Source organism: Drosophila virilis, chromosome 5, assembly GCF_030788295.1.
Source record: "Drosophila virilis strain 15010-1051.87 chromosome 5, Dvir_AGI_RSII-ME, whole genome shotgun sequence".
Taxonomy (NCBI): Eukaryota; Metazoa; Arthropoda; class Insecta; order Diptera; family Drosophilidae; genus Drosophila; species Drosophila virilis.
Genome location: NC_091547.1, coordinates 23,367,355 through 23,392,778, shown reverse-complemented (window position 1 = coordinate 23,392,778; position 25,424 = coordinate 23,367,355). Strand labels below are relative to the sequence as shown.

At 38.9% G+C, this 25,424-nt stretch overlaps 4 protein-coding genes and 1 non-coding gene across 6 annotated transcripts; 3 read left to right on the top strand and 2 right to left on the bottom strand.

The window, feature by feature from the left end:
* The first annotated feature begins 5,304 nt into the window (after positions 1-5,304).
* Positions 5,305-5,781, top strand: LOC6624942 (uncharacterized). The gene is made up of 3 exons (XM_002049005.4): positions 5,305-5,488; positions 5,546-5,626; positions 5,684-5,781. The coding sequence occupies exons 1-3, from the start codon at positions 5,404-5,406 to the stop codon at positions 5,710-5,712; spliced, it is 195 nt and encodes a 64-aa protein (XP_002049041.1). The 5' UTR covers positions 5,305-5,403; the 3' UTR covers positions 5,713-5,781.
* Positions 5,765-7,700, bottom strand: LOC6625618 (uncharacterized). Of its 2 annotated transcripts, XM_002049006.4 has the most exons (5): positions 7,531-7,700; positions 7,408-7,470; positions 6,665-7,063; positions 6,289-6,596; positions 5,765-6,059 (listed from the first exon to the last, which is right to left on the bottom strand). In XM_002049006.4, the coding sequence occupies exons 1-5, from the start codon at positions 7,599-7,601 to the stop codon at positions 5,815-5,817; spliced, it is 1,086 nt and encodes a 361-aa protein (XP_002049042.2). In that variant the 5' UTR covers positions 7,602-7,700; the 3' UTR covers positions 5,765-5,814. The 2 variants fall into 2 exon arrangements, with proteins under 2 accessions (XP_002049042.2, XP_070066277.1); XM_070210176.1 differs by lacking the exons at positions 7,408-7,470; positions 7,531-7,700 and adding an exon at positions 7,240-7,323.
* A 2,119-nt stretch (positions 7,701-9,819) lies between these two features.
* Positions 9,820-12,381, top strand: LOC26531792 (uncharacterized). The gene is made up of 2 exons (XR_011416995.1): positions 9,820-10,846; positions 11,200-12,381. It is a non-coding gene; the product is annotated as an uncharacterized protein (transcript).
* On the bottom strand, positions 11,598-12,528 carry LOC6625619 (mitochondrial cardiolipin hydrolase). The gene is made up of 2 exons (XM_032437419.2): positions 12,437-12,528; positions 11,598-12,381 (listed from the first exon to the last, which is right to left on the bottom strand). The coding sequence occupies exons 1-2, from the start codon at positions 12,448-12,450 to the stop codon at positions 11,598-11,600; spliced, it is 798 nt and encodes a 265-aa protein (XP_032293310.1). The 5' UTR covers positions 12,451-12,528.
* Positions 12,529-21,345: 8,817 nt separating this feature from the next.
* On the top strand, positions 21,346-22,249 carry LOC26530483 (uncharacterized). The gene is made up of 3 exons (XM_015174723.3): positions 21,346-21,513; positions 21,568-21,663; positions 21,721-22,249. The coding sequence occupies exons 1-3, from the start codon at positions 21,459-21,461 to the stop codon at positions 21,870-21,872; spliced, it is 303 nt and encodes a 100-aa protein (XP_015030209.1). The 5' UTR covers positions 21,346-21,458; the 3' UTR covers positions 21,873-22,249.
* The last annotated feature ends 3,175 nt before the right edge of the window (positions 22,250-25,424 follow it).

Below are 25,424 nucleotides of genomic sequence, written 5' to 3'. Positions count from 1 at the left end.
ATGTGTGTCCATGTTCTGCTTCTCGTCCTGGTCACGGCGCATAATTCCGAAACGTGCCTTGCATATGTTTGCTGCCCACATTTTTTTGCGCTTTGAACTGCGTGTTTGAAAGGGACACATGCGTATATGTATGTATGTATATATGAATACGAACATCAAGTGAAAATTCATGGAAAAGTAAAAAATGCCATTGCATTGAAAGCCTTTGAAAAGGCACACAATGTAAAGCGTATGCTGTCAAAGTTGCGCGAGGCACTTAATTAACTTGGCGCAGCAAAAAATCGCAAAGGAAAACGCCACAAATAGTTGCAATAAGCCAATACGCAGATGCTGAAGACCTCTTTTATTTTTTTGGGCATACTTTTTTACCTCTGCTGGAATGGACCTTTGTCCTTCTACTATTTAGGCTCTTTTCCGACGTTTTGATTTTTAATTTCACAGAAATAGCAAACGATTTGGTAAACGACCTAAAAGAAAAACAAGCTTTACATTCAATTCTTCCTGACTTGTTGTACCTGTGTGCTTGTGTGTAGTAATGTGTAGGTAGGTTTATGTTTGCTCAGCTCACATGAAGTCAGTTGTTAAATTGTTGGTGATTTCTGAGCATCTATTTGCACTTCGTTTATCTCTCTGTCTCTCTATTTATATATATATTTATCTATACTTCGCTTTCTCTCTCTCTCTCTGCTGGGTGTGTTTTTTTGTAGTCTATTTTGTGACGCTCAGGTGGCTGGCACTGCCATTTTATGCTACACACACACACACACACACACACACAATCATTGCCCCCACACGTGCACATAGTTTTACTGAGCGGGGCTTAGCTCTATTCTTTATGTTTTTTTCATTTTCACTTTTCCTTTCTTTTTTTTTAGTGATTTGTTTGCGCCGTTTTTCATACAAGTCTTTCATTGTTTTTGGTTATTTTATGCCAGCACACACAACAAATAGACATTTAAGTATTTTTGCACTAAATTTATCTGACTGTTTGGGGCGTTCACACATTCGCATGGCCAGAGATAAGATTTATGACAAAGCACCTGCGGTGCTCCGAACCACAATGGGAGAGACCACAATGAACTGAACTGAAATGCACACAAAAATACAGTCCATTTTCATATGCACATATTGCTTTTGTGGCATAGTACTTATTATAAGACAGACACGAATCATATATTCGTCACCCAAGTGACACATTATCAGTGATATGTTAACGCTTTCTGCTCGACAGTTATTAAGAATTATTTATGAAATAAATGATGTGCTTTAAAATTAAACAATACAACAAAATAAATTTATTTTGATTTATCGTAGCAATTGGATATAATCAATTTTGAGAAGAGATCAAATTTAGCCCATAACTCCTGTATGAAAATATCTACGGCATGGAACATTATCAGTGGAAGGGGCAGCTATAAAATAACAACTTATTGTTTAATTTGATTTTTTTCAAAGATGTATTAAATTGGATCCTCAAATAGAGGACAAAGTCAAAACATGTCTTGTGCCAGGAGCCTTGATTTCGGAAATAAAGTGCTCGTTTTAGCTAAAAAAAGAGCATACGTTCATCATAGCTCGTTTACTGTTTAATGCCGCCTATGATATTGTTCATCCAAACTCTGTCAAAATTCTCCCAGCACATCTTAGATTCGGCTACGGGCTGCACATATTTTTGACACATTGAAGCTATTTTTATCAAGAGTGTTAATATCAAAGAAAAGCATTTTTCGCAGCCATGAACATTTCATTTAAATTTTTTGCTCTTCTTTACTTATGATGAGCTTCATCAAGCGTGGGGGCTTTTAATTTAATGTCTTACCGTATTCATTTAAAGCTTTTTGCAAATTCTCATTTATTTTGGTAAGAGTGCAGGCTGTGTCCATTTATCACCTTTTCGGTTGGCACCATTTGCAGTTTCTTTAGGTTTATATTGCAATTTGCAGAAAATAGCAACAGTGGGCGACAACAAAACTAGAATACAATAAGAGAATGCAAGTAGTATATGAAAATTTATTTGCAATGCGATTCGCAAATTTATTCAACTTTTCGCATATTTCACTACAATAAACTTGAGCAATTTCAACTTCTTTGGAAATGTTTGCGTTGTGCTGCTTTCTTTACTGAATTTATAACGAAAAGTTTTACATTTTGCAAATCATTTTTAACACCTGCGGCAGGTTAAAGTTCAGCTAGCGAAAAAACTTTGTGAATTAGAAGCCAAGGCAACATTTTCATATTTATTTCACGCTCAGCGGACATTCCATTTAAAATGAGTTAAGCCGTTAATGGCACAATAATGGGGAAAGCAACATGCCAAAAGCACAGATTCAGCAAGCGTTAAGTCTGATGTCAGCCAGAGATACACGTGAGTTAGCAAAACACAACAAATGCGTTCAGGAAAACATAATGCGACCACAACCACACACACCCGATCACAGTTCAGAGAGCAACACATGTCTAACTTAGCCCAGATGTGGTCCAGCACAAGATGCTGACCACAAATGACAAGATTTATGGCCAAGTAATCGACACTGCCAGGCCATAAATCTATGCATCGGTTCGAATGTCAAAAGAGCCCGTCTAAAAGGTGCAAGTAAAAGTCAACCAGCAGTAACGAAACGAATATTAAAGTCGTATTTGAATCGAGCTAAAGCTTTGATTAAAAAAAGGCAAAGTATCTAACTGAAAATAAGCATTTAAATGCATTATTCATATAACTCCCACATCATTGTTTCACATTTGATAAATTTTCTCCAAATTACCCGGCCGCAAATAATTAAATCAGCCTAGAATTAAGTTTAATATCGAATTGTTGTTTTGAAACAGTAATTTGGAATTCCTATTTTCTGCCAATATTCGTCCGCTGAATTGAACCATTCGTTCAGTCAGGACAAAAAGTTGAATATATATTAAGATATATATACTAAAGGATATCTTTAGGTATGGAAATATTTCTGGAAGTAAAGCTTAAATCTAAAAAGGGGTATTACTGCACGTTCTTTTCACATATGTAGCATAGTTATACACATTTGGAATATCATCAACAGTGTTATAATGCCCTTATTGATAAGAGAAAAATATAAAATACAAAAAAAAAAATTAAATTAAGCTTATTAAAAACTTTATGCCAAACTGTTCAAATAAATACACGAATATTAACGAAAATTTGCAAACTAAAAAACCATAAAACAGAAAGTTTTATGCAAAAATATTGCGGAATAAGCTCTTTAAGCTCTGGAAAATCTCAAGCAGAATTGCAAACAATTTACTAAAAACAAAAAGGACGAGAAAAAATTCGGCAACATTACTGAAATGAGATGAAAAGTTGCATCAAACTCATTTGGTCAGTTTTTAATGGATTGTTCAATGTGCACTTTTCACGCTTTTTAATTAAATGTGTTAAGAGAAAAGTTTGAACTCAGTTTAGTCAAAAGCCGCCTACAGCCCTACGCCCTACACAAACTATTTTCCAAATTTTTGACAGTTTTAAAGAGTTTCACGCCAGCTTGGCATTTTTTATAAATATGCGGCCGAAATGAAAATTGCACGAAAAACGAAAATGTTGGGGGCATTCACCTAGTCTATTTAATGGCTGCCACTAATAAGTTTTCAAAGAACTTCGACACATTTATGTTAGACAACTGAGGCGTAGAGAGAACCTTAAAGTAGGAAGAGGTAATCAACCAAGCCACATCAGTTTGCTTTCAAATTAATTACATCTTGACTATGGGCGACCCAAATTCATTCTAGGACATTAACATCGACATGTGAAATACTTGAAATCCGAGTTGTAATTACCTCTTGGCACCCGCAAACATACAATTAACTCAATGATAACGGGAGGGGCATGCTTCAGGCTTGATTCTGGTTGCGAATTGTGTTTTGTTTTGTTAATAGCTTCCGGTGTGTACGAAAATGTGTTTCTAGGTCGTTAACGGCAAGTGTAATTGCCAGAAATGTGCCCGACACTTGTGAAATTTAAAACTTTTCAATTAATTTGCACGACTGAAAGCTAGTCGTTTAACACTTGCTTTTGGGCCAATACACTCCAAGACAGATGTTAAACTTAAAAACATTTTTGCATTATTTTCACAAACAGAAAGTTCTGAATATATCTGAAACATAGATATACATTTTAAATAACCCATTATTTGCACCTGCATTGTATCTAAACAGCAACAAAATTGGTTCAAGAACAAAATATAAATTATAGATAGATTTTCGGAATTTTAAATAGCTTTCAATTGTAGACGCGTACAGGACTTCCACTCCGACCAGTTGCCAAGTTCTGGCAATGACGCTATATTTTTACGGTCATAATTAAGCATTAGCCAGAAATATGTCACAAAAACGAAATGAAACCGCGTTTCAAATTAATTGGCAAACAACTTACAGTACTCGTTACGGCTAACACGTTGTCGCTGGCCAATGGCTGTGACCTCAAGGATTCCTCAATTCCAACAAGTCGACACCCATTCCCAATCTGCATAATGAATATATATATGTATGTATACGATGTTAACCTAATGATTAAGAGGTTGCTAACGGTGTGCGGTGTAAGTTAATGAAATACTGGTGAAAATTACTTCAAGGCAACTAAGTATTTTGCCTTTGCAAATATGTTGCACTTGTATACCTTTGTAGACGTAGGTAGTATAATTTAGTCAAGAAATGTCCGACACCTCATGGTAAATGCATTCTTGTGCGGAGATATGCCATCACATTTGGCTCTTTAAGATATCTTCTCCAAGCGCGACAATCACAAGGGTATTTAATCTTCGGAGTGCCGTTTTTTTGCTGTTCTTGTTTTTGTCTGGCATTGCCCCAAATAATGAATACGATCAATATTTAACATCACAAGACGGCAGTCTCTATATAAATGTACATATATTCATGTATGTGTGTATATATATTTATTTGACCAAATCACATTTTTCGTTATTCAGTAATTGCATATTTAAGGCTACTGCTGAGAATAAGAATAATAATGACGATGATAGCTTTGAAGGCATTGCTGATACTGGCTCGGACGGCGTATTACAATTATTTGTCTCTCTCCAGCTGTGCGCCTTTTGATGTCGTCCCCAGATCATCTACAGAATGAATACCCAGTTTAAGTATCTAATTAAAAGCATACCCAGCCAAGCTTTATCTATTTAACTTATGTAGCATTCATTTTTGGCCAAGATTAGCACATAAATAAAAAATATTTACTAAGGTTGTGCTTACCCCGTTAAAAACACAGTAGTCTATGTTAAAAGAATCACACATATATAGGGTACAAAAAATAAAATGTCAGATGTTTTTCAGCTTAGTAGAGGAGAATTAGTAGTTTTATAGATAAACATTTTGTGTAATATAAATTTATAGTAAAATTTTGGTGAAAATTCCTAGCACGATAAAATGGATATAGAACAATCGACTCCAGAATTGAGCACGGCTCATACAGTAGACTTGAACAATGACCGATTGGACTGCGAGCATCTTGGTAAGATCAGAAATATTTGTGAATAATTGGGAGAAATCTCAACAAAAATTCTAACAGACGAGTTAACCGAAAGGTGGATGGATCCAAATAGACCCTCCTTTATTACGGTGTTGTTGCGCTTCTTTGGCAACATCTTCGGTAAGCAACACATCGTTGTGTGCGGCTCATTTATTAACTCGTGATTTGTTATTGCAGTGGATTGCTTCAGAGCCATATTTGCTTAAAAATCTAAGATGTGTACCATAATTAAAATTTTGGCAAATAAATATACAACAATTTCTTCAGTATTGGAATAGTTTATTTGTGGCCTTGTAATTTTACCAGAATCAATGACAAACAACAACGTCGTGTACGTGTATTTTGCAATGACAATTGCCAAGATCCATCATAATGTCAAAGGCGTCATCAAGAAAATTTTCTAGATTTTCGGGATTTCGAAAGATATCCTTTTCCATTTTTGTGCCGTCCCATATGCTCCATCGTCTCATGCTGGCAATGACGTCACCACAAAAATCTCGCTTGGATTTGTCTTTTTGTTCAAGTATCTTTTTTGAATGCGTGTGTCGCTTCCCTGCAATCGAGTTATACAACTAAAATCATCTGCACAATTTTCAATCGGTCAAGATATTATGAAGATATTAACGGCTTGCAATATTTTCAACAGAACATGGCAATGTTAAATTATTGTACTGTGTTGCTGAATTGTTTGATTAAAATTGTGAAAATATATAACAAGCCGAGGCTTTGAAAAAAAAGCCCGAAGACAGAAAATATTTGGATTCGAACAAACAAACACTTACTTTTAGCCAGGTTAGAACGGGCCATTTTCAAATTAGCTTCCCGCTGCGATTTTTCATAATTCTCTATGATTTTATACATTCGCCTGTCCATATCCTTTGTACTGGCGAGAATATCATCGCAATTGGGCTTACAATTGCCCTTGTAATTGGGTCCCGAAAAGGGCACTTGCGTATAATGTTTGGCATTTTTAAAATTCGTTCGTTGCCTCTCTAGTGTGGCCTTTCGATTTATGATGGTGGCGTGCGCACGTGCGTTATGGAAGCGATAGTTCATGCTGACCATCAGCTTCTCCACCCGAGACAAACAGCTGCAAGATCGATCGCACTCGATGTTTATGATTGTTATACGCCAGTGCTAACTTAACTAGTTACTTACTGTGAGTTGCGTAATGAGTATACGCCCGGTATGGAATAGGTGCGTAACAGATGATGGAGCTTGAAGGCCACGCAAGTCAGTAGATCCTCAGCAGCGGTGGACTGCATTTTGTGCAGTCCGGTCATATCGTGCACCGTATGACGTTGCCACCAACCACGGAAAAGCGCTTGTATCTTCGTTGCCGCCTTATTGTAGTGTTGAATCAATACATTTTGTAACTTCTCTTCTATAAACTTCATAAAGTTCCTGCGCACATAAAAGCCACGCCACCAACGCTGTATTACAATGGCTGCCCAATGGTTTCTCTCAGCTGAACGACGAATGTGATATCCACGCCAGTGTTTTTGTATAGTGCGAGAGGCCAAGAATTGTATGTAATCCATGATAAGCAATGGGGTCCTGTGAGTTAAATGAAGTTGGTTACCATGGTGCTGTGAAGAATTTTAACAGTCGAAAGAAAGCATCTCCGACCAATACATTATAAATGTTCCTCATCGGGACGACAATCGAGCAATGTTAAGTTCAAAACTACAAAGGTAAGAGACTTGATGAAAAGAAAATCGTTCTGTATATACCGCATCTCGCATTTCCATAATATCGATTAAATCGGTTTGTAAGGCACAACTTGAAAATTACAAGAGCCTTGCGCGTATGTCATTTTTAAGCCCGGGTAATTTGTTGAGGATCGACTTTAAACAACGAAGTTATGCAAGACTGTAATTACCTTAAAGCCAGATACTTACCGCGACAGCATAGAATTCGCGAACTGATTATTACTTTCGTTCTCATCTTCTTCATCGTAACTACTGCTGAGTAGTATTTTAAGTAGTATTTTAAGTTGATTTACTGGACAGTTAAATACTTACGGCAACAAAGAATTGGTTGTGTGCGTGCAGCGTCGATTAATCTGATCGACCTGATCTCGAAAAAAAGCCATTTTTGTAACTTAGAATGCACTTGTATGTTTTGTCTGGTTTTAATTTTTTTATATTTTAATTTTTGTCGAACGTTCATATACGTCTGTGGTTTTTATGTTACTGATTTTTTTCAGCATTTTTCTTTCTTTGCTTTTATCAATTCAGGAGTCGAATAGTTTTCAGTATGCTTTGCAATGATAATCTGTGTATGCCATTATATTTGCATAAATCTTTGCAGAATAGCTCCATTTTCCCTGTCCAGTTTGCTGTCTTTTAAGAGAAATTCTCGTATTTTATTTGGTTGCCCGTTGTATCAACATGTTGCGCGCTTATCGCCATCAGCTTCAAGGAGCATATTGCAAAATTTACGAGCATATATAAGTATATTGGAAAACGCTGCGCCTGCGGGTATACCATAATAAATATTCTTTGCCAGCAGGCAGAGTTGCATTAAATTGAATTGTATTTCTGCTGGTCCCAACACGCGACCATTTGGCCGTTCCCAGTGCCAACATGGCAATCAATATGGACCACACGCCCGCAGGCGCACAGCTGAGATTTCCCATTTATGATGCCCTTGACACAGTTGCGCCGGCTCTAATTGTGCTAATGCTGACAAATGGCAACTGGCCCACTGCAGGTGGGACTGAGGTCAAGTTGTGCACGGTACTGAGCATTGCAGATGCAGTTGTGGGCGGATCATAAATTTTATAATATATTTTGTCAGGCCGAACGAATACCATTAGATAGATTCACGGCAAAGTGGCTGCTTTAAATGAAAATCAATACGTGTTTAACCTACATTGCCAGGCCGTTCCGGTTTTTCTTTTTTGGGTCTTCCTGTTACGTTTTCAAAACTCTCAACCCACAATGCTCATTATGCGCCACAAATGAACCACACAATCTCACACACGCAAACAACGGAAATGAGTCGGAAATTCTCATTTATGGCGCCCTTGACGCCATTCGCTATTTCCACTATCCTATCTATTGGCGGCTGCCTCCGACAGCCATCGCATGACTGCCTAGGCAGCTGACAAGTTGGCACTGGTTTCTGTTTCAGATTCTGTTCCCGATTCCGCATCTGATTGCTGCAGCCATGAGATTTATGTGCTCTAGTGATATTGACGATGATGATGCGGCTGTGACTGGTGCTTCTCCTCTTGTTGATTTTGCGGTCGCTGGTCAATCTCATTGTTAGCATTGTGACTAGGGATGGGAGCGGGCACACAAGCTCGGACCCCGAAATTCATATTCGTACAGTCCCACGCCTGACCTCAAAAGCATGAAAAGCCAATATCTCAAATTCACTGCTAACTTTACCCCTATCTAGAACTGCCGATAGAAATAATTGAAAGAACCGCCTCAAAACCAAATAAATAGTATTATATAAAGTGCCTCGACACAAAATTGTTCTGTTCCGTTGTCAACTAACAAAAATGTAGCACTTTTCTGTAGTTCGTGCCGGGCCAGGCTTATTAAAAATGTGTTCTGGTGCATTTTTCGTGCTCGTGCCGGACCGGGCCTCGAGAATGAGGCCCGTGCCCATCTCTTTCAATGACCCAGTAACTGAAATTGCGAATATGGCCCAGAGCGCGAATACCTTGAATTCGCTAAGTCAACAAGATGAGATATTTTCAGCGCTTTAAGTTACGTTTAAGAAAAAATAAAAACTTGTTTGACACCAGAACAAAAGAAAAGGCAACCATCTCATGTATCTTTAAAAAAAACAGTCTGTAAAGCGATATATGTCAACATATATCCAACCAATTTTCCATTTAGCCTTTCAACCGCGACGTGGCACCAAATTTATACAGAAAATAAGGTCTGGGGCAAGGTTATTCACCCACGTATAGAAAACTTTTTTTCCATACATTTGCATTAATAGCCACGTACATAAATGGTCTCGGGTCCTTGGTCCCAATGTGTTTGCGGTTTTGCCGTGACCATTATGCCCTATAGAATTTTCTGTAAATTAGTTTATACACCTGACTGAGCGCAGTACAAGTCGCAGTCGGTCTGTGTGTGTCTGTCGCGTGTGGCTCATTGGCTTGGGCTTGAGACACATGTCGTTTGATCCCTCGTTGCGTGAACTTCATTTAATTGGTTGATTTTGTTTTAATTAAATTGAATCGGAATTCAATCCTAGCTGCTGCATCAGGTCTAGACTTGAAGGCAGTAAGCGTCGGCAACGTTATTTCGATTATATTCACCAAGTAACTTACAATGTTGTGTTGCCCCGTCAACTACTTTAAATTGTGTTGTGTAAATATTGCAACGTTTTGGGTTCACCTTACATTTTATGGCAGCCAGTCCAGGGGGTGACAGGAAAAGGGCCACAACGAGAGCTTGGACGTTTTCACGGGCTGCGACCGTTCCTAAATCTAATTTGAAAAGTACTAACCCGCAACGTAGCAATGGCCATATATCAAAAGCGAGCTCCACACACACAACATCCACTCTCACTGAGTTTACCGGGCAAATTTACGAGCGACTCTCCCAAAAAATGTAGGCTATAAAATTTGCCTGGGCACAAGGGTGACCATATTGTGGATAGCAGTCGGAAGCTGCATCTGTGCTTTTCAGGTGTGCTCGTATTTTGTTGTGTTCTTCAAGCCATGTGAACATAAACGTCCAAAGTCAACTGGCGCGTGGGGTGGATAAATGAAAGCACCAGCCACTTGGTAAACCCGTCCTTAGAATTTGTCGCCGGCTGCGTTTTTCGATGAATTAACTTCTTACGGCTACTGTTGATCAAATCTGATTCACAATTGTGTGTGCCTTAAATCTGTCAGTTAAATTACCGATTATCCGCCTAAATGCATCCAATAGATTTTAGCAGACAACCGTCTGCCAGGCTTTATACACCAACCAATTTATCCAATTAGTATACAAATTGACGATCCTTCTGAGAACTATAATATAATCATGTTTTCATTGGCTTTGCTGCCTGTAGATATTAGAAGAAATAATTCAATTTCGTTTACAAATCAACAAATCAGCACAAACACAACAGACACACCGGAATATAGACTCTCTCTATGCAATATTGGAACGTATCTGCGCAATGGAATATCTTTTAATTGGTGAAAAAATCAGTATTAGTCGAACCGACGGTCGAGTGCATACCGCAGTAGTTGACTCCAAGCAGGATGAAGTGCAGTCGATTACAGTCGCATGGACCGAGGGCTCAAAGATGATGGGCAAGGAAATACCCTGGAGCTCAATAGTGGCTCTCAATCCACACCTAATGGAGCGCACTCAGGTTAATGACAAACTGCTAAAAGTTTCTGAAACAGAAGTAAAGAAAGAAATGTATAGTCTTTCTGATCTGGAAAATATTGAAATAGATTTGAATTTGGAGGAACGTTGATTTTTCCTATTGAGATTTAAGGAGTGTTATTAAAAAAACTAAGCCTAGTGCCTTTCTTTTTGCCCATTCATATTTTTCTACACTGCAACCGACTACCTTAGACACATCGCACATAATTACACATTATTTGTTTTGATACTCTTCCACACAACTTAAATTTATATTAAGCAAAATTGAAATTTGATGCAACTCAGTTGATGATAAAAAAGTGGAAAATAATGCTTATACTTTCAAATTTTTTCCAGCTATGGTTTTTCACATTATGGCGCTCTAGTTTCACTTCAAATCGCCCAGGTAAAATAAAAAACTTTTTGCCCTTTATATTGGCCATTCTGGAAAAGTAAGCAACTTGCAGCGAGATTTTTTTTCCCGCTCGGATACAAATTTATGAGCGACCAAAGTGTAATCAAGACTGAAACAATGGGGAGAAAAAAAAAAGAAAACGTGCTGGATTTGTTAACTTGGTTAACTGCTGAAATTTCCGCATCATGTGTAACAAGTAGTCGAGGCAGCCAGAAAAGTTGTGAGAAAAACTTTGCTGCAATAAACATGGTGGGGTGGGCAAAAAAGTATTAAATGTCCTTAAAAATGCATTCAGATGAAATGTTAATAGTTATACATTTTTCTTTTATATACAAAAATGTTATTGCCAGAATTTCCAAGGCATACAAACGATGTCAGGCGCATTATTTGCGAACGTCTTAGTTCTAAAGCTTGTCATATTGAGCACCGGAAAATGTTTCCACATATCATCAAAGAGCTTCTGATAAAGTTCGTTGATCACACGATTTGAGGTGACCACAACGTTCTCGTAATTGCTGCCAGTGCCCAGCTTGGTCCAGTTCAGCGAACCTGTCATCACATAACCCTTACGCCGCCAAAGGCGACTGTGAACGCGGTGCTCCTCTCCATCAAGCTGTAGAACGCGATCGTCTCCATCGATAATGCAGAATTTGTGATGCATCATCACATGCACCGGGGAACAGCGCGCTGGCAGTTCTGCCGCTATCAGACGCTGCACCAGCGAGCCCCGGGCATAGATCATTTGGGAGTCGGTCACCAGGCGTATATTAACGCCCCTTAGCCAGGCAGATGCGATGGCGTAGTAGAACGTGGTATGCGAGAACGTCAAGTGGGCAATGTCAATGGAGATCTTGGCCCTGTTTATGTACATAATGACTCTGTCCACACGGCAGGTCTCGCAGTATTTCTTTGGGCAGTTTGTTGAAACATGCTGAAATCGACACCTACGCGGAAGCTCGTTGAAGATGACGGCATCTGTTTCATCTGGTTCACCGTAGATCTGTAGCCATAACCGGTATAAAATGTAGTCAACGCCATAAAGCAGCTCGACAATTGACTTTCTATTTAATCGCCTCCACTGGAGCTTTAAAAAGCTTATGAATTTTTGTATGATCCAAACACATCTGTAATAAAAACACTTTAAAAAAGCTCTGAAGGTTTTATCTTATGCTAACTTACAAAACTAAAAACATTTTGAAAGCGCCAGCAAATGCTGAAAACTTAACTTGACGGTAAAAATCCCCAGAAATTATCGAAAACTTCTGCCTATCGATACATTTACAACTTATAAGTGTAAATTATCTGTTCTGCAGTTAAATGCATCTCTAAGATTTACTTGTAAGCCCATCAGACTCCCTTAGCACAATTAAGTATATTAATAAAAAGGACCAATTTTTATATTAAATCTTATGACACTTATTTAATAATACACATCAGTTATTTTTAGTATTATCACGAAAATCAGCAGTATTATCAGGAGCTGCACAACTTCAATTGCGTCGTGCAGTAGATCAGTGATTTTAATGTGGTCGACGTTCTGCTGCTCGGGCTCGCATCCCAGATAAATGCATGAATCGTTGCCATTGTATACGATATGGCCTGAATGGCGCTGTATTTTGACCATATTTGAGTTGCCAGTGATTTCCATAACTCCGGAGTTCACAACTCGGGGACGCTCTTCAATATCAATCACATCCATTTTGGCAGTAGCTCTCGATTTCGTCCTTGCTTATAAAATTGCAGAGCTTCTAAATGAAATTGTTTTAACATTACTTTTCGAAGCTCGATTTATGGTCTAATGACAGGGCTGCATTTTGCAGACTGCAGGGCTACATGTCAAACTATTGGAACGATGGAATGAAACACAAAAGACAGAGAGAGGGAGAGAGAATAGAAATTAAATTGATTTTGCAACTTTGGAAACGCATTAACAATCAATTTTCAGAGAATGCGCATAACTTGCAAGTGCTTACAAAATATTTAGCTGGCAGTGCACTTGCTCTGCGAAAACCTCATCAAACTTCCAAAGTGTCATCTTTTGTGATGATGATAATGATGATGATGATGCTGGCTCTAAACCGCAAGCTGCTGTAGACAATTTCCTGCTTTTCCACTCGTTGCCATTGCTGCTGCTGCAGCCAAATAGTAAAATGTTCCCCAGATGCCGAAAATTGCAACTAATTTCATGCGAAGCCAGAGCCAAATCAGTTGTGCTGTAAACTTTATGCAGACACGCACACACACACACACACACACACATGCGCACACACATTCACACTTGCAGATCTCATTTCAAAAACTTTAAAATTAGTTAAGTTACGCTCAGCAGATACCAATAAAGCTGCCCCAAATGTGAACAAACAAATTTATCTACTTATGGCTGAAGAGATTGTCTCTATATTTCCTACACTCCCTGTCTCCTTATCTCTTTCTTTAGCTGTCTTGCTCTGTGCTTACACTTATACGTTTTTGGCTGGGCTAGGTTTGGTTGAATGTAATTGGATCAACTTTGGTTGCTTTTCACGCTTTGATGTGGGCTCGGCATTGCGGCATATCAAAGTTTCTGTTAAACTTGATCAAACTTTCAATCAAATTAGCAGACACGTTGTTCTAGACGCCATACGAAAAAGTTGCAAGGAACATTCTCTAATAGATGTTAATTATTTTTAGAAGCGAAGCTTCTTAACTGATTTTCTCTTTAAAATACAAACATTTCATTTTGTAGGTTACTACTTAGGGGCACAAGTGAAAGTACATTTTACCAATTTTGTGCAACACAAAAAGCCAAAGAAGCAAAGGACAATTTGTGTCCTTTCGTTCGGTTGGGAATGTGCATGAAAAGGAAGAGCACAAAAAATCAACTAAATACAAGCAAGCAGCTTTGGCTTTCACAACAAAATTTCCACGTAAACTTTGCTGTTGTACTTGTTATTTTTTTTCGTGTCGGTTGTTAGCCCCTTTGCTTCATTTCGCCTTTAACTTGTTCCCCTACTCTCGCTTGGTTAGAAGGCTTTAGCCCGACAAAGCACTGCAGTGGCAAGGAATTTAAGAGCTAGGCTAGCTGTGGACGCTGGAGGGGCCATGCGGCAACTCGAAGCAAAACACTTAAGTTTTAACCCAAATTGTTGCCAACAAAGCGGTTTGTCTAACATTCTTTCGAGAAAATTTTACGAAAAAGTGTTTACTACCAACAAAATACACACACACCCACAAAAATACACGCACAAAACAGTTTTCGCCCAAAGAGTAAACATGGCCTCTAACTAAAACCCCGAGAGCAGCCCAGATAAGCAGGGTACGGTAACAATAAGCGCAACAAGAAAAGTGCAGAAACGTAGCTTAACTAGTTATAAGGGGTTCTCAAATTAGGAAATGGTATGGAACAGTGTAAATGAAACACGAATACAATTATGTATAATACAGAAAATATATATATTAAAAAAGTAGCTTAACTAGCTAAAAGTGTTCTAAAATTAGGAAGAGGTCTGGAGCAGTTGCAGTGACATATAAAAATAGTATGTAGAATAGAGTAAAACATAATAGAGTACTAGAATAGGCATGTGTGGACTGGCAGATAACCTACCAAGTGGGAACGGATAAATGTTACAAATTTAAAAGTTATCGGAATTAGTGAAAGCTAAATCAAGTTTGTAACTGGTATCGACTGCTATCGGTTTTCCCAGAGTAAATATGTATAGTGTATCTATCAAATATCCTTTTCATGAACGAAAAACCACCACTGTAGCCCAGCTTTGAGGTACCCGGATGCGATAAACAATTGAAGTGCACTTAGAAACCGCGTATAGAACTTTTCCACTGGCCGAAAAAGCAATTGTAATGAATTACTTTGGGCAAATGAGCACTCAAAGTGAAACTTTGAACAGCTTTAAGTTGCCGTGGCTGGATATTGAAAAGCGAGTTTCAAGTGGAGGAGTCATCGAACTATCCCACTGATAGGTAAACGATTTTAATCCCAAAAATCTGTGCGCACAAAAACGTGGGAAAAACTGCACATTGCCCGACTAATATTGCGGTCTGGTATTAGTCTGCGACTGTCTGCCTGCCAGCGACATGTTGACCTTAAAAACTTGACGTGTTCAAATGTTGCAAAACAACTCAAGGGCTTTCGACTTGAGCACTTTTTCTGTTCGGTTCGCTTTTGATGGGGCTCTCTCTTTCAACCCCAATGCATCTCTGTCTAACTGTATCACACACACACACACACACACACTGCTCTCTGTTTGACGCACATGAAGTGCCGCACTTGAAATATGCTTTTGTGCCCCGCAGAAATACCATGAGCTGAAGAGAGAGAGAGAGAGAGGCGAGACGGCGGCAACGACAACGTGTGGTAGGTGTGGAAAATGTGTTTTGACAAGTGTCACTTATGCCTAGCTACTATGAAATATGCAAACCTGTCAGCCTAGTCACCCAGCCGCCCCCTCTTCAATACAGAGGCGGCTTGTTGTAATTGCAAACTGCACACATGTTGGGATCAGGATGAATTGCATTGAGATGCGGTTATCGAGTGTGCATAAAAAATGAAAGGGGATGTAATTAATTTGCAATAAGCAATAAAAAAAAAGTGTGTGTGAAATATGCAGTATAAATGAGAGCAAGGAAAGTAGTTGCTATATCAAAGAGATTTATGAATTCAATATACTAAAGAAACTAAAAAAATCCGGATTAAATGCTACGAATCATGTAGGTTAGTAAAGACGAAGAAAAACGATTTAATAGAACTGTATTAATTGAACACTAGTCGAATAGCTTTCCAGTTGCTGAGTTGAATTGGGTATTTGAAACTAAAACTTATACTAAATTTGTCATGTCTTTGGCGCCGTCGCATGCTCCTTATAAATAACAGTGCCAAGATAAGTTACAAAATTAATATGCGAACCTTTTGCGTGCTTAAATTTTCAAATAGACACTAAAGCCATTGACCCTTGGGAATATGCTATAAATATTAAACCAACTCTTCAAAAGGAACCCCAATGCAGAAGCATATTCAATATATTTTATATAAATGTGAGACCACTAAATTCCCAGGAGCAGTCGAAGAGACTCAACTGAGAGCTTGGAACGCGGCATATACGTAATCTGCTATTAATATTTAAGCCACGTTAAAGAACTTTCAGCTGCGTCTTAAAGCGCTGAACAGTTCTCTTGCAATCCTAAATCCCATTCCAGGGTTGGACTCATTTGTCAGCGTTAAAAGTTCTTCGAACTCCAGTGCCACTGTGGCAATAGGAACCCCTATTAATTAGCATTTAACCGCAATCCAACGCGTTTTCTTCGCTCTCCAGTGAAATATTTATTCTATGAATGGGAATTGGCCAAAGGTGTGCTACTTAAAATTAAATATAAACAATCGCACAGTTGTTCCAGTGAGCAAACTTCCAAGGTTTCAATTACAACGCAAGCTTGGCAAACAAATTTAAGGGTGCAGTTTCAAATTTTGGCGAACATAAAACTCTATGAAAACCTGTTCACTACTACGTCTTCAATACGGAGCCCAGCCTTAGTGTAACTATGAGGAGGAATGAATAAATTTTCATTGCCCACTTTTTCAGCACATACTTCTGAACTGCCAAGGAAATGTTGCCAGCATGTGCCACCTATATCGAAACATAGTCTCAACATTCTTGTTGTTCTACTCCAGCTTTGGTTACATTTGCATAATAACACCTTTGGCTCGTAGTTGTTGTCCTCATTGCAACTCAAATGCAATTTGCCGCATAGCTTTCAAGTTTTTCACACCTTTTGCTGTTTCTTTAGCATTTGCAAAGCGTCAATTGGGTCAAATGCGTAAGAATTACGGCAAATTTTTGTACGTTACGTTAGACTAAATACCGTAGGTAACTTTTAACCATAAGCCAGACACTAGGTTTTATTTCTTCTATTTTTCTCTTTCAGCAAATTGCAAATTGCAAATCAAAGGGTCCCCAATTGAGAGTAGGCCTGAAACGCTTAAAAGCAATTACGAATTCCGGCTGTCATTTTGCCGGCGAACCGGAAGTCATTATCATGGCAAACAAAGCGCAACACAGACGGTGCCCACAGCCAACCACAGCTACAACAACAATAACAAGAACTCAAACACACCATTACATACAACATTTTGCGCCTTTGCGACAACTTGGCTTGGGTCTGGCTTCGACTACGAGTTTGCCCTCATTATCGAGTTAATTATGTGTGTATGTGAGAGAGCATCTACTGTCGATGTGTGTCTGTATGTGTGTGTGTGTGTGTGTGTTTGTGTGTACGTGTGTGTGCTTGTGACCAAAGGTAATTACAGCTACGCTTCCATTGTTGGCCAGCTTCGGTAGGTTGTCAATGATGTTCTCTGTTCTCCATCGAGTTTTACACCTTCGCCTCATTGTAATTAATTCGCAAGGCGACTGCCCTAATGATGTGGTTTGGTCTATTTACGGTGATGAATATCTCAGCAAGACTGCACACGAAACCCGCCTTCGAGCCGCCCATCAGATTAAGTACAAAGCATTTGCGAATTCATCAGTCAGTGTGTCTCTAGGTATATGTTAGAAGGCTTTCTAGACTGCTTAAAAACTATATGAAATCCTGTTTTATATTGTCTTGATCTTTAATATATATCGATGTAGCAAACGGTAACGACCGCCACCTGAAAGCGAGATGCTTTGAAATATTTTCGAGAAATAAAAATATGTGATGGCTTACATTACTCATTAAGCATCCGTCAATCTCGGGTCTGAAGTGAATAATTATTGTAACAGTAAATATTTTTAAATTTCTCGTTAAGCTTATACATTTCGAAGCTTGCCAAAATGTATGTGAAAATTTGCCAACCGTTTGAAGTATTTTAAAATGTACTTACAGACTTTTTCTCTGTATTTCTGTTTCTTTTGCTCTCTCGCTCTTTTCTTTTTCTCTTTCTCTCAGTTCACACTCGCCATTTGCCGTTCATTATCAAAGACCCAACTCAATGCTTATCCTGAAGGTTAATTACATTTATCCAAACGCAACTGACCCCGCAGGACATTGACTTAATTTCCCCAGCGTTTTTTTTTTCCACCCCTCCGTTTTTCATTCGTTGCCTGGCCTTATTTCGGCTCGCTTCTGTCTGTTTTTCTGTGCGCTTTTTTAATTTTTTAATGCCTAAAAAATACAGAGGCAACATCGAGCCAAATGGGCCTGTAAGCGCTTCGAGCGATTTTGGCGATTTTCAGTATTTTTTCCTTGGGATTCTCTTCTGCTTCTCCCTGGTCCTGTTGTGCTCGTTCAAGCGCCTAAATGGTAATTAAAAATTGTTGCATTGCCGCTCGAATGCGTCTGATATTTATGTAGTTTGGCGCTTTTGTTATTTTCTCTCTTTTACTTATTTGCTCTCATATTGTTTTTTTTTTTTTTTTTTTTTGGGTTTTCTAACGAAAAATTTAATGTTACTAGCTGACGGTAAAGTCGCTTTCCGATGCAGCTTCTTATGAAATTTCAATTAAATACAGTATAGAAAAGTCAGAGCAGAGAGTACAAGTATATTGAGTTACAACGTTTTAATAATAAGAAGCACTTCAGCACTTTTAAAACTGGCTTAATGGAAGTTACTTAAAGTTTTTAATTGCTGTTGATCAATAAATATTATTGAGATGTTCAGGAGCACATAAAGTTTTGCCTCAGTTTATAGTTTAAGTTCCATATTTGATCCCAGCTTAAAGCTGCGTCCTATAAAATATGCAATCTGCATCAAATACTCCACAAAAGCAACAGCAAACCGCTTACTTTATTTTCAATTTTCGAGATAAAAAAGACTCGCCAGGGGCTATAGGACGGCCAACTAACCAAGCCCTCTCACGTAGAGCTCGACACTTCTGTCTCTGTTGTCGATTTTCTTTTCCAACCAAATTGCCAAAATCGAATGCACTGCCAAATAAATTTTGATTTTGACAGCAATTTTCGAGAAAAATGCCAGCTTTTGTGAGGCGTCAGCACGTTTCGGGTGCTGCATTGGATAGAGAGCGGCACGTGCAGGTGGAGAAGCACAAAAACTGTGTGTCTGATGACGAAGTTGTTAGCGGGCCGCAAGCCCGTTCTCTCGCTGATGCTGATGCCGCTGCCTGTGTTAAGTGTTGAGGCCAGTAGCAACCAAAAGTCCGCCACAGCTGCAAACTGTGCCCTGGGCAGGAGAGACAGGGTCTAATCCTAATCCTAGTGCACGCAATGGATGGCTACTGGCGCAGTTACAACAGCTGCAAAAGGGGCAACAGCGGCAAGGACTGCCGTATCGTGTTATGAAACATGGCATAAAGTTAAGTTCCATTTTCTATACCCTGTGCATAAAGTGGCTAAAGGGTATCCACAAATGTTGTTGTTGCCAATTTAAAATAAAACACCTAGTCCGATTATGAACTCAATAAACGTAAGTGTAGGAGGGCCTTGGTCCTTTCTGGTTTGCAAAAGCATACAGCAATACATACAGGATAGCTCAAAGTACAGCCAAGGGTGAGTACAAAGCATTTCAACTGGTTTTTGTCTCTGTGCATGTTGCGCTTTCACATAAAAACCAACGCCAAATCCTGCGCTCTGTTCCTACTGCCTTGACGTGAATGCTCTCTGTGTGGAGTGGCTCATTCAGCTGTTGTAAGCTTAAATATTTAATTTTATTACGTCAGAAGGCGAGCGCCGCGGATTCAAACAGATAAATGCTTACTGAGGAGAGATCAACCCGCAGAACTCAGAACAGTCAAAAGGGACTTTGAAAAGAATGCGCCTATAAGGATATACACATGCCCCATTGAAAGCTTCTTTGGTTTCGTATATGTGCCGACTGACGGAAGCCCTCTATATTGGAAGTCTGCCAGGTGCTTTCAAGCTGCAAGTGGCACTCAGAAGTGAGCAACAGCAAACTGAAAGTTGCCAGCATAATTGGGAACCAGCTAATATATTTGAAATAGTCAAACGAATTACTAAGCATATTCATTTTTTTGATGCAGCTCAGAGTTCTTCATAAGGCAATTTAAATACAGTTTTCAGAATACTTTACTCACAACTAAACATCTTAAGTCCACTTTCTTTGCAAAGCAATTGCATTCCTATATTACATTTTCATCTATTGAGTTGGCTTCGCATAAGCCTTAGCTGAGCTCTAGCCGACATATCCTCACAGGCAGCACAACCACATCCGCAGGATATTGCGAGCTGCTCGTATACGGCTGATGCCGACATATGTGGAGCATAAAATCTGCTACTCCTGCTCCTAAGCGACCTGTCGGATATTTGTTGAATTCAATTAGAGTAGATGTAAGCTGCACAGCAATGGAATGCCCGCAAATGAACCCGAATCCCAACTGCTTGTACTCGTAATTAGTGTAGGTGGAGCAGAAGCTGCCTGCACTCCTTCCATCTCGCCAAATGGAACTCACACGCAAGCCACACGACACGAAAAGTTGCAAATTCGTCTCGATTTTGTTATACGAAATTCTTTGGGGCGCCGGCAATAATTTCGTCAATGTTATTGTTTGGTTTTCTCCATAAATACGATTTCCAAGTGGGTTAGTCTATAACCAACGATATTGATATATGAGCACAAGTCATGCAATGCGGTAAATGATAAACAGCAACGCCTTCAATAAAAGGTACAAAACAATTGACGATTGTGCCGGCACAATATAGGAGAATGAAAGGTGTAGAGCATTCGTACGATATGAATATTTAAAATAACGAAACTTTGGTGGCTTTACTTTTGATGTTTCAACAATATTTAGTTTTACATTCTATGTATATGATATTGCAAATAAGCGAGAAGTCCACTTTTAGTCCGGCAACAATATTCAAATTTTAAATATATTTATATAATTTATTATTATTCAAAAGACAAACATAAATTGAAGGATAATTTAAAATAATTATTTGACTAGTTCTGTATATGTGCGAAGATGAGAAATATTGACTGTCCATTTATATAAGTTTGGGATCTACATCGATTTGCACTCAAATAGCTTACTTGTATAATGACGGAGAAACAGCTGTAAGGTGTTTTTTTTTTCTAAAGGCAACATATGTTTCTGATTCTGCCTATACAACTTTCGACATATTGCAGGGTAGTGCCAGTGTTCATCAGCTGTTTCTAAGCTCAACAAGTTGGCAGTCGGAATCTGACTGGACTTAACAGTGGCCTTAGTCATTTCAAGGTGAAAAGAGGCGTCTCATCTGTCAAATAAAAGCTATGGCTAATCAAACAACAATGTACGATTATGCAAATCTTACAGAACAAATCAAAGGTTGTAACTTTAATCAACATTAAGAAACTGAAAACTTATCTATAAGCTTTACAGTTAATACCACAGGCAAGTCTGCCTTGGAAGAACATTCCAAGTATAGTTTCATGATTGTCATTGCCACTATCACATGGCTGCTGCTCAGCTGCATAAGTAAGTTATATGCCGAATTATAAAGGGAAGCCCACAAAATATAGAGTCTCATTGCAGGTGCTTTCATTTACTGTTGCAATTACTGGGAGCTGTTTAAACCTTCGTCGAGAAGAGATGCTACCGACGAGCAGTCGGACCAATCGGAGCAGTCAGAAATGGAGCAACAGAGCATGCTGCTTACACAGGTCAGTGAGGTGAGCAGCACCTGAGGATTGGGATTATAGCACGAAAGCGGCAGGAAGGTCACAGCAGCGGCAGAACAAAGCAGAAACAAAATAAATAAGCCAGACACGGACTGAACAAAGCAAAAGGAGTGAGCGATACAAAGCAAGAGGAAGAGAGAGCAGCAGCTGCCGGCGATCAGCTGCAGGAGAGCAATATGGCGGCGTGCAGCTTCCATTTCCGTTTCCGTAAACTTAATTCCACACACACACACACACACACACAAGCACAGAGTAAAAAATCAGCATGTGCTGCTGTTTTCCTTTCTGTGTTTTCGCCTTTGCGTTTTACACACTGCTTAGTTGTTCATTTTTCATTTTTTCTCGCTTTTTACGCTTTGGCCCAAAAAATATTTTATTACAGCTGCAGCTCCAGTGAAGTGTATATTTTCGGGTTGGTCTTTCGTTCCTTTGCTAGCACTAAAATAGCATCTTTTATGCAAATTTACAATGCCAGGTGAGAGCGTGGGGGAGCGTGCCGGAGCCAACATGACTTCCGCTACGTAACTGGCTTAATTTGGAGAGGAAAGCGCAGAATAACAAAAATTAAAAGCGACCCGAAAAAAGGTACAAATTCAAGGAAGAGCCACAAGCAGCAAGAAGTTAAAGTCTTTTTAAGTCTTTTGTGTGAAGTATGAGTTGAGTGAAAGGCTTTAACTCGTTGGGCTCGTTAGAAAATCGTGAAGGGTACTTTTCAAAAAATGTGCTCTATTAATATTTAATGCAATGCCAAATTTTCGATTATAATATAGGCCTTTCATGGTGGACATGGTCCATTATCCCTTTTACTTGAGCATGAAAACTTTTTTTCAGCCTTGACCTGACCAATTATTTTATTTTTGTCCCGAAAACATGCCAACACATCAGTACAGGCCGTAAGAGCACATGGCTGCTGGCTATGTTTGTGTAATGCCTGAAAGTTGGTAAACTTTTTCTGGCAGCTTTTGTTTAAATTAATAAAACAACAGACAATTTAACGTACTTTGTCGTACAAACAAACTAAAATTAACTAAATTTTCTCAGAGCAACAGCAGCAAAACATTAAGCAAACAGCCGAAAAGTATGCTTTAACTTTGCGCATTACATAAATTCACACACGTACTCACACAAAAGCTAAGCGAACAAAGGTTTCGAGAAGGAGTGAATGAAGGGACTGAGGAGTGGCACAAACTAGAGAAACAGCCATAACATTTATCATGACCACTTAAGGATGCTTAAAATACACAAGCAACGCACGCGTCTAGCGTTTAGGGGAGAGGGTCTTGGCTGAGGGTAAGCGGGTGCGTGGGCTGACGTATAAAGTAACCAACAAGCAGCAACAACAATGCGCTTTGTTAAATCAATTTGATAAACTGTCAATAATGCGCCATAATTTAATGTGCTCTCCCAAGACACCTACCACCAAACCACCCCAGCCAGGCGGAAACAACCCCGAAGTTGTTTTCAGATTCGTTTTGACTGTTGTCATACGCAATTATGATGAACTTGGGAGCTCATCCACATCCTCTGACAACTGCCCTATTAGCACTTTGTAAAGCACAGACAAATTTTTGGTTTGCTGGACAAGCGAAATGTTTGATTTTCAACAGATAACCCCGAGATGGACAAGGAACTTCACTGAGGATAGCGGCGATTTAGGGAAAGTGTCATAAAGCAAGAACACATAAGCAGATGGAGCTCAACCGGGAGCAGGATAACAATGGCGAAACTGGTGAAAATGATGACGACAATGATGGCAACGACAAGAAAGAGGGAGCAGTGGCCGTCGGTTGGGGTAAGGGGCGCTGAGCTGGGTCTGTGCGTGCGTGTATTGAATCCTTTTGTTCCGTGCGGTACGGGGCTGTTGGAAACGACCTTCATAAAACAAACACGCCGATAATGAGGGGCAGGCGAAGTAACACCCATCGCCATCGCAGCGGGGTAAGGCGAAAATAGGGCCTGGATACGACTATCATTGGGGGCACCTTCGCAAGTGGCAGATGTCATCGAATGCGGAAGCGCACAGTCGGTGCCAGGCGCCAATTGCCTCTCGCTGCTAATATGAAGACTTTAGGGCACTGGAAACTGCGCCTTACAGTTCCCTGGGAGTGCAAGTAACTAGGCGATAATCGACATTTGATTTGGTGCGGCAAAAACTTTCATTGGGGAGTTGGAAAGTTCGTGAACGGATTTACAAAGTGAGCCTCTAGATATCGACGAAGGTTCAAAATACGTGACAAAAACAAGGCGCACAGACAAAGACATTTTCACAATTTTTCTTAAACAAACCAATTTAAATTATTTAGCATTCATTTAAGTGCAATAAAATATTTATTTACTATTGCATTTGTTCCATTGGTAGTTGAAAAATATTAAAACACGACCTATTTGGTCAACGGAATAATATCAATAATTAAGCAACAGTGTAAATAAATAATTTTAAAATTTACATACACATACATGATTATGTTTTTGCTCACGAGTATTACGAGGCAGACAGACTTTAATATACCACACCACAGAAGGGATGGGAGAAAGTTTAAAAGAGTATATTAAGCACAGAATATGAGCAGAAATAAACTTTTTTAATCACCAACACAACTTGTTACACAAATAATTTTATTCAAAGCAGAAAAACCTCACATAAGTTCATGAGAACGTAAAAATGATTTAATTTTCAGCGGTAAGCGAACATGTGCAATACACACATATTTACACAAATGTATATGTACACACATATCAATATATGCACTTATATTTTATATATATTCTAAAGGGTATTGCCCAACCTTGCCCGTGGAACGTTTTGTGCTAACAATTTTAGATATAACCTTTTCACTAAGTACACACCCGTGGAAAATTCATATCTACCCATATGGATCTCCACTTATATTTAAAAATATGTTTTAGCTGAAGAATTAAGGTTCGTTTATTAAACCTTTGAACTGGGGTCTCCCTCCTAAGAACGTATCAAATAAATTCGCACAAAGATCTTTGAAAATGATTTTGTAGCCAAGTCACACGTATTCATTTAGTTTTTTTTTTTTTTTTGTAAAGATTTGAATATAAGTTTGAAGCAATTCAGACAAAACTTAAATCTAAACAAAAAATCGTTGAATCGCACTTTCTACCGTGGAAGCTTGGATTTTGCAAAAAAATATGAAACACGTCGTAAATGATTTTTCATATATCTTTGGAAATAAATTTGAGCGCGAAAGATTATTTTATTGTCATCTATCAGTAGGTGGCAGACAAACTCTTATATAAACACATTACTGATAAAACAGCAAAGCAAAGATATTCCTTATTAGTTAAAAAACACAACTTACTTGAATTAGTTAAATCGCGGGATAGAGCAATATTTATAAATACTTTTGACCAAGCTGCTCCTTTGACCAAGCTGAAGTATCCTCCATAGATGAGGCTGCCTTCTCCTCTATTGATGAAGTTGCCGTCTCCACCATATCATGAATCATGAATTCATGAAAATCGCGTAGAAGGGATTATTTAAGAACACGTGTTTTTTATAATTGCAGCGCAGCTGGGGTTAACTTGGTATTT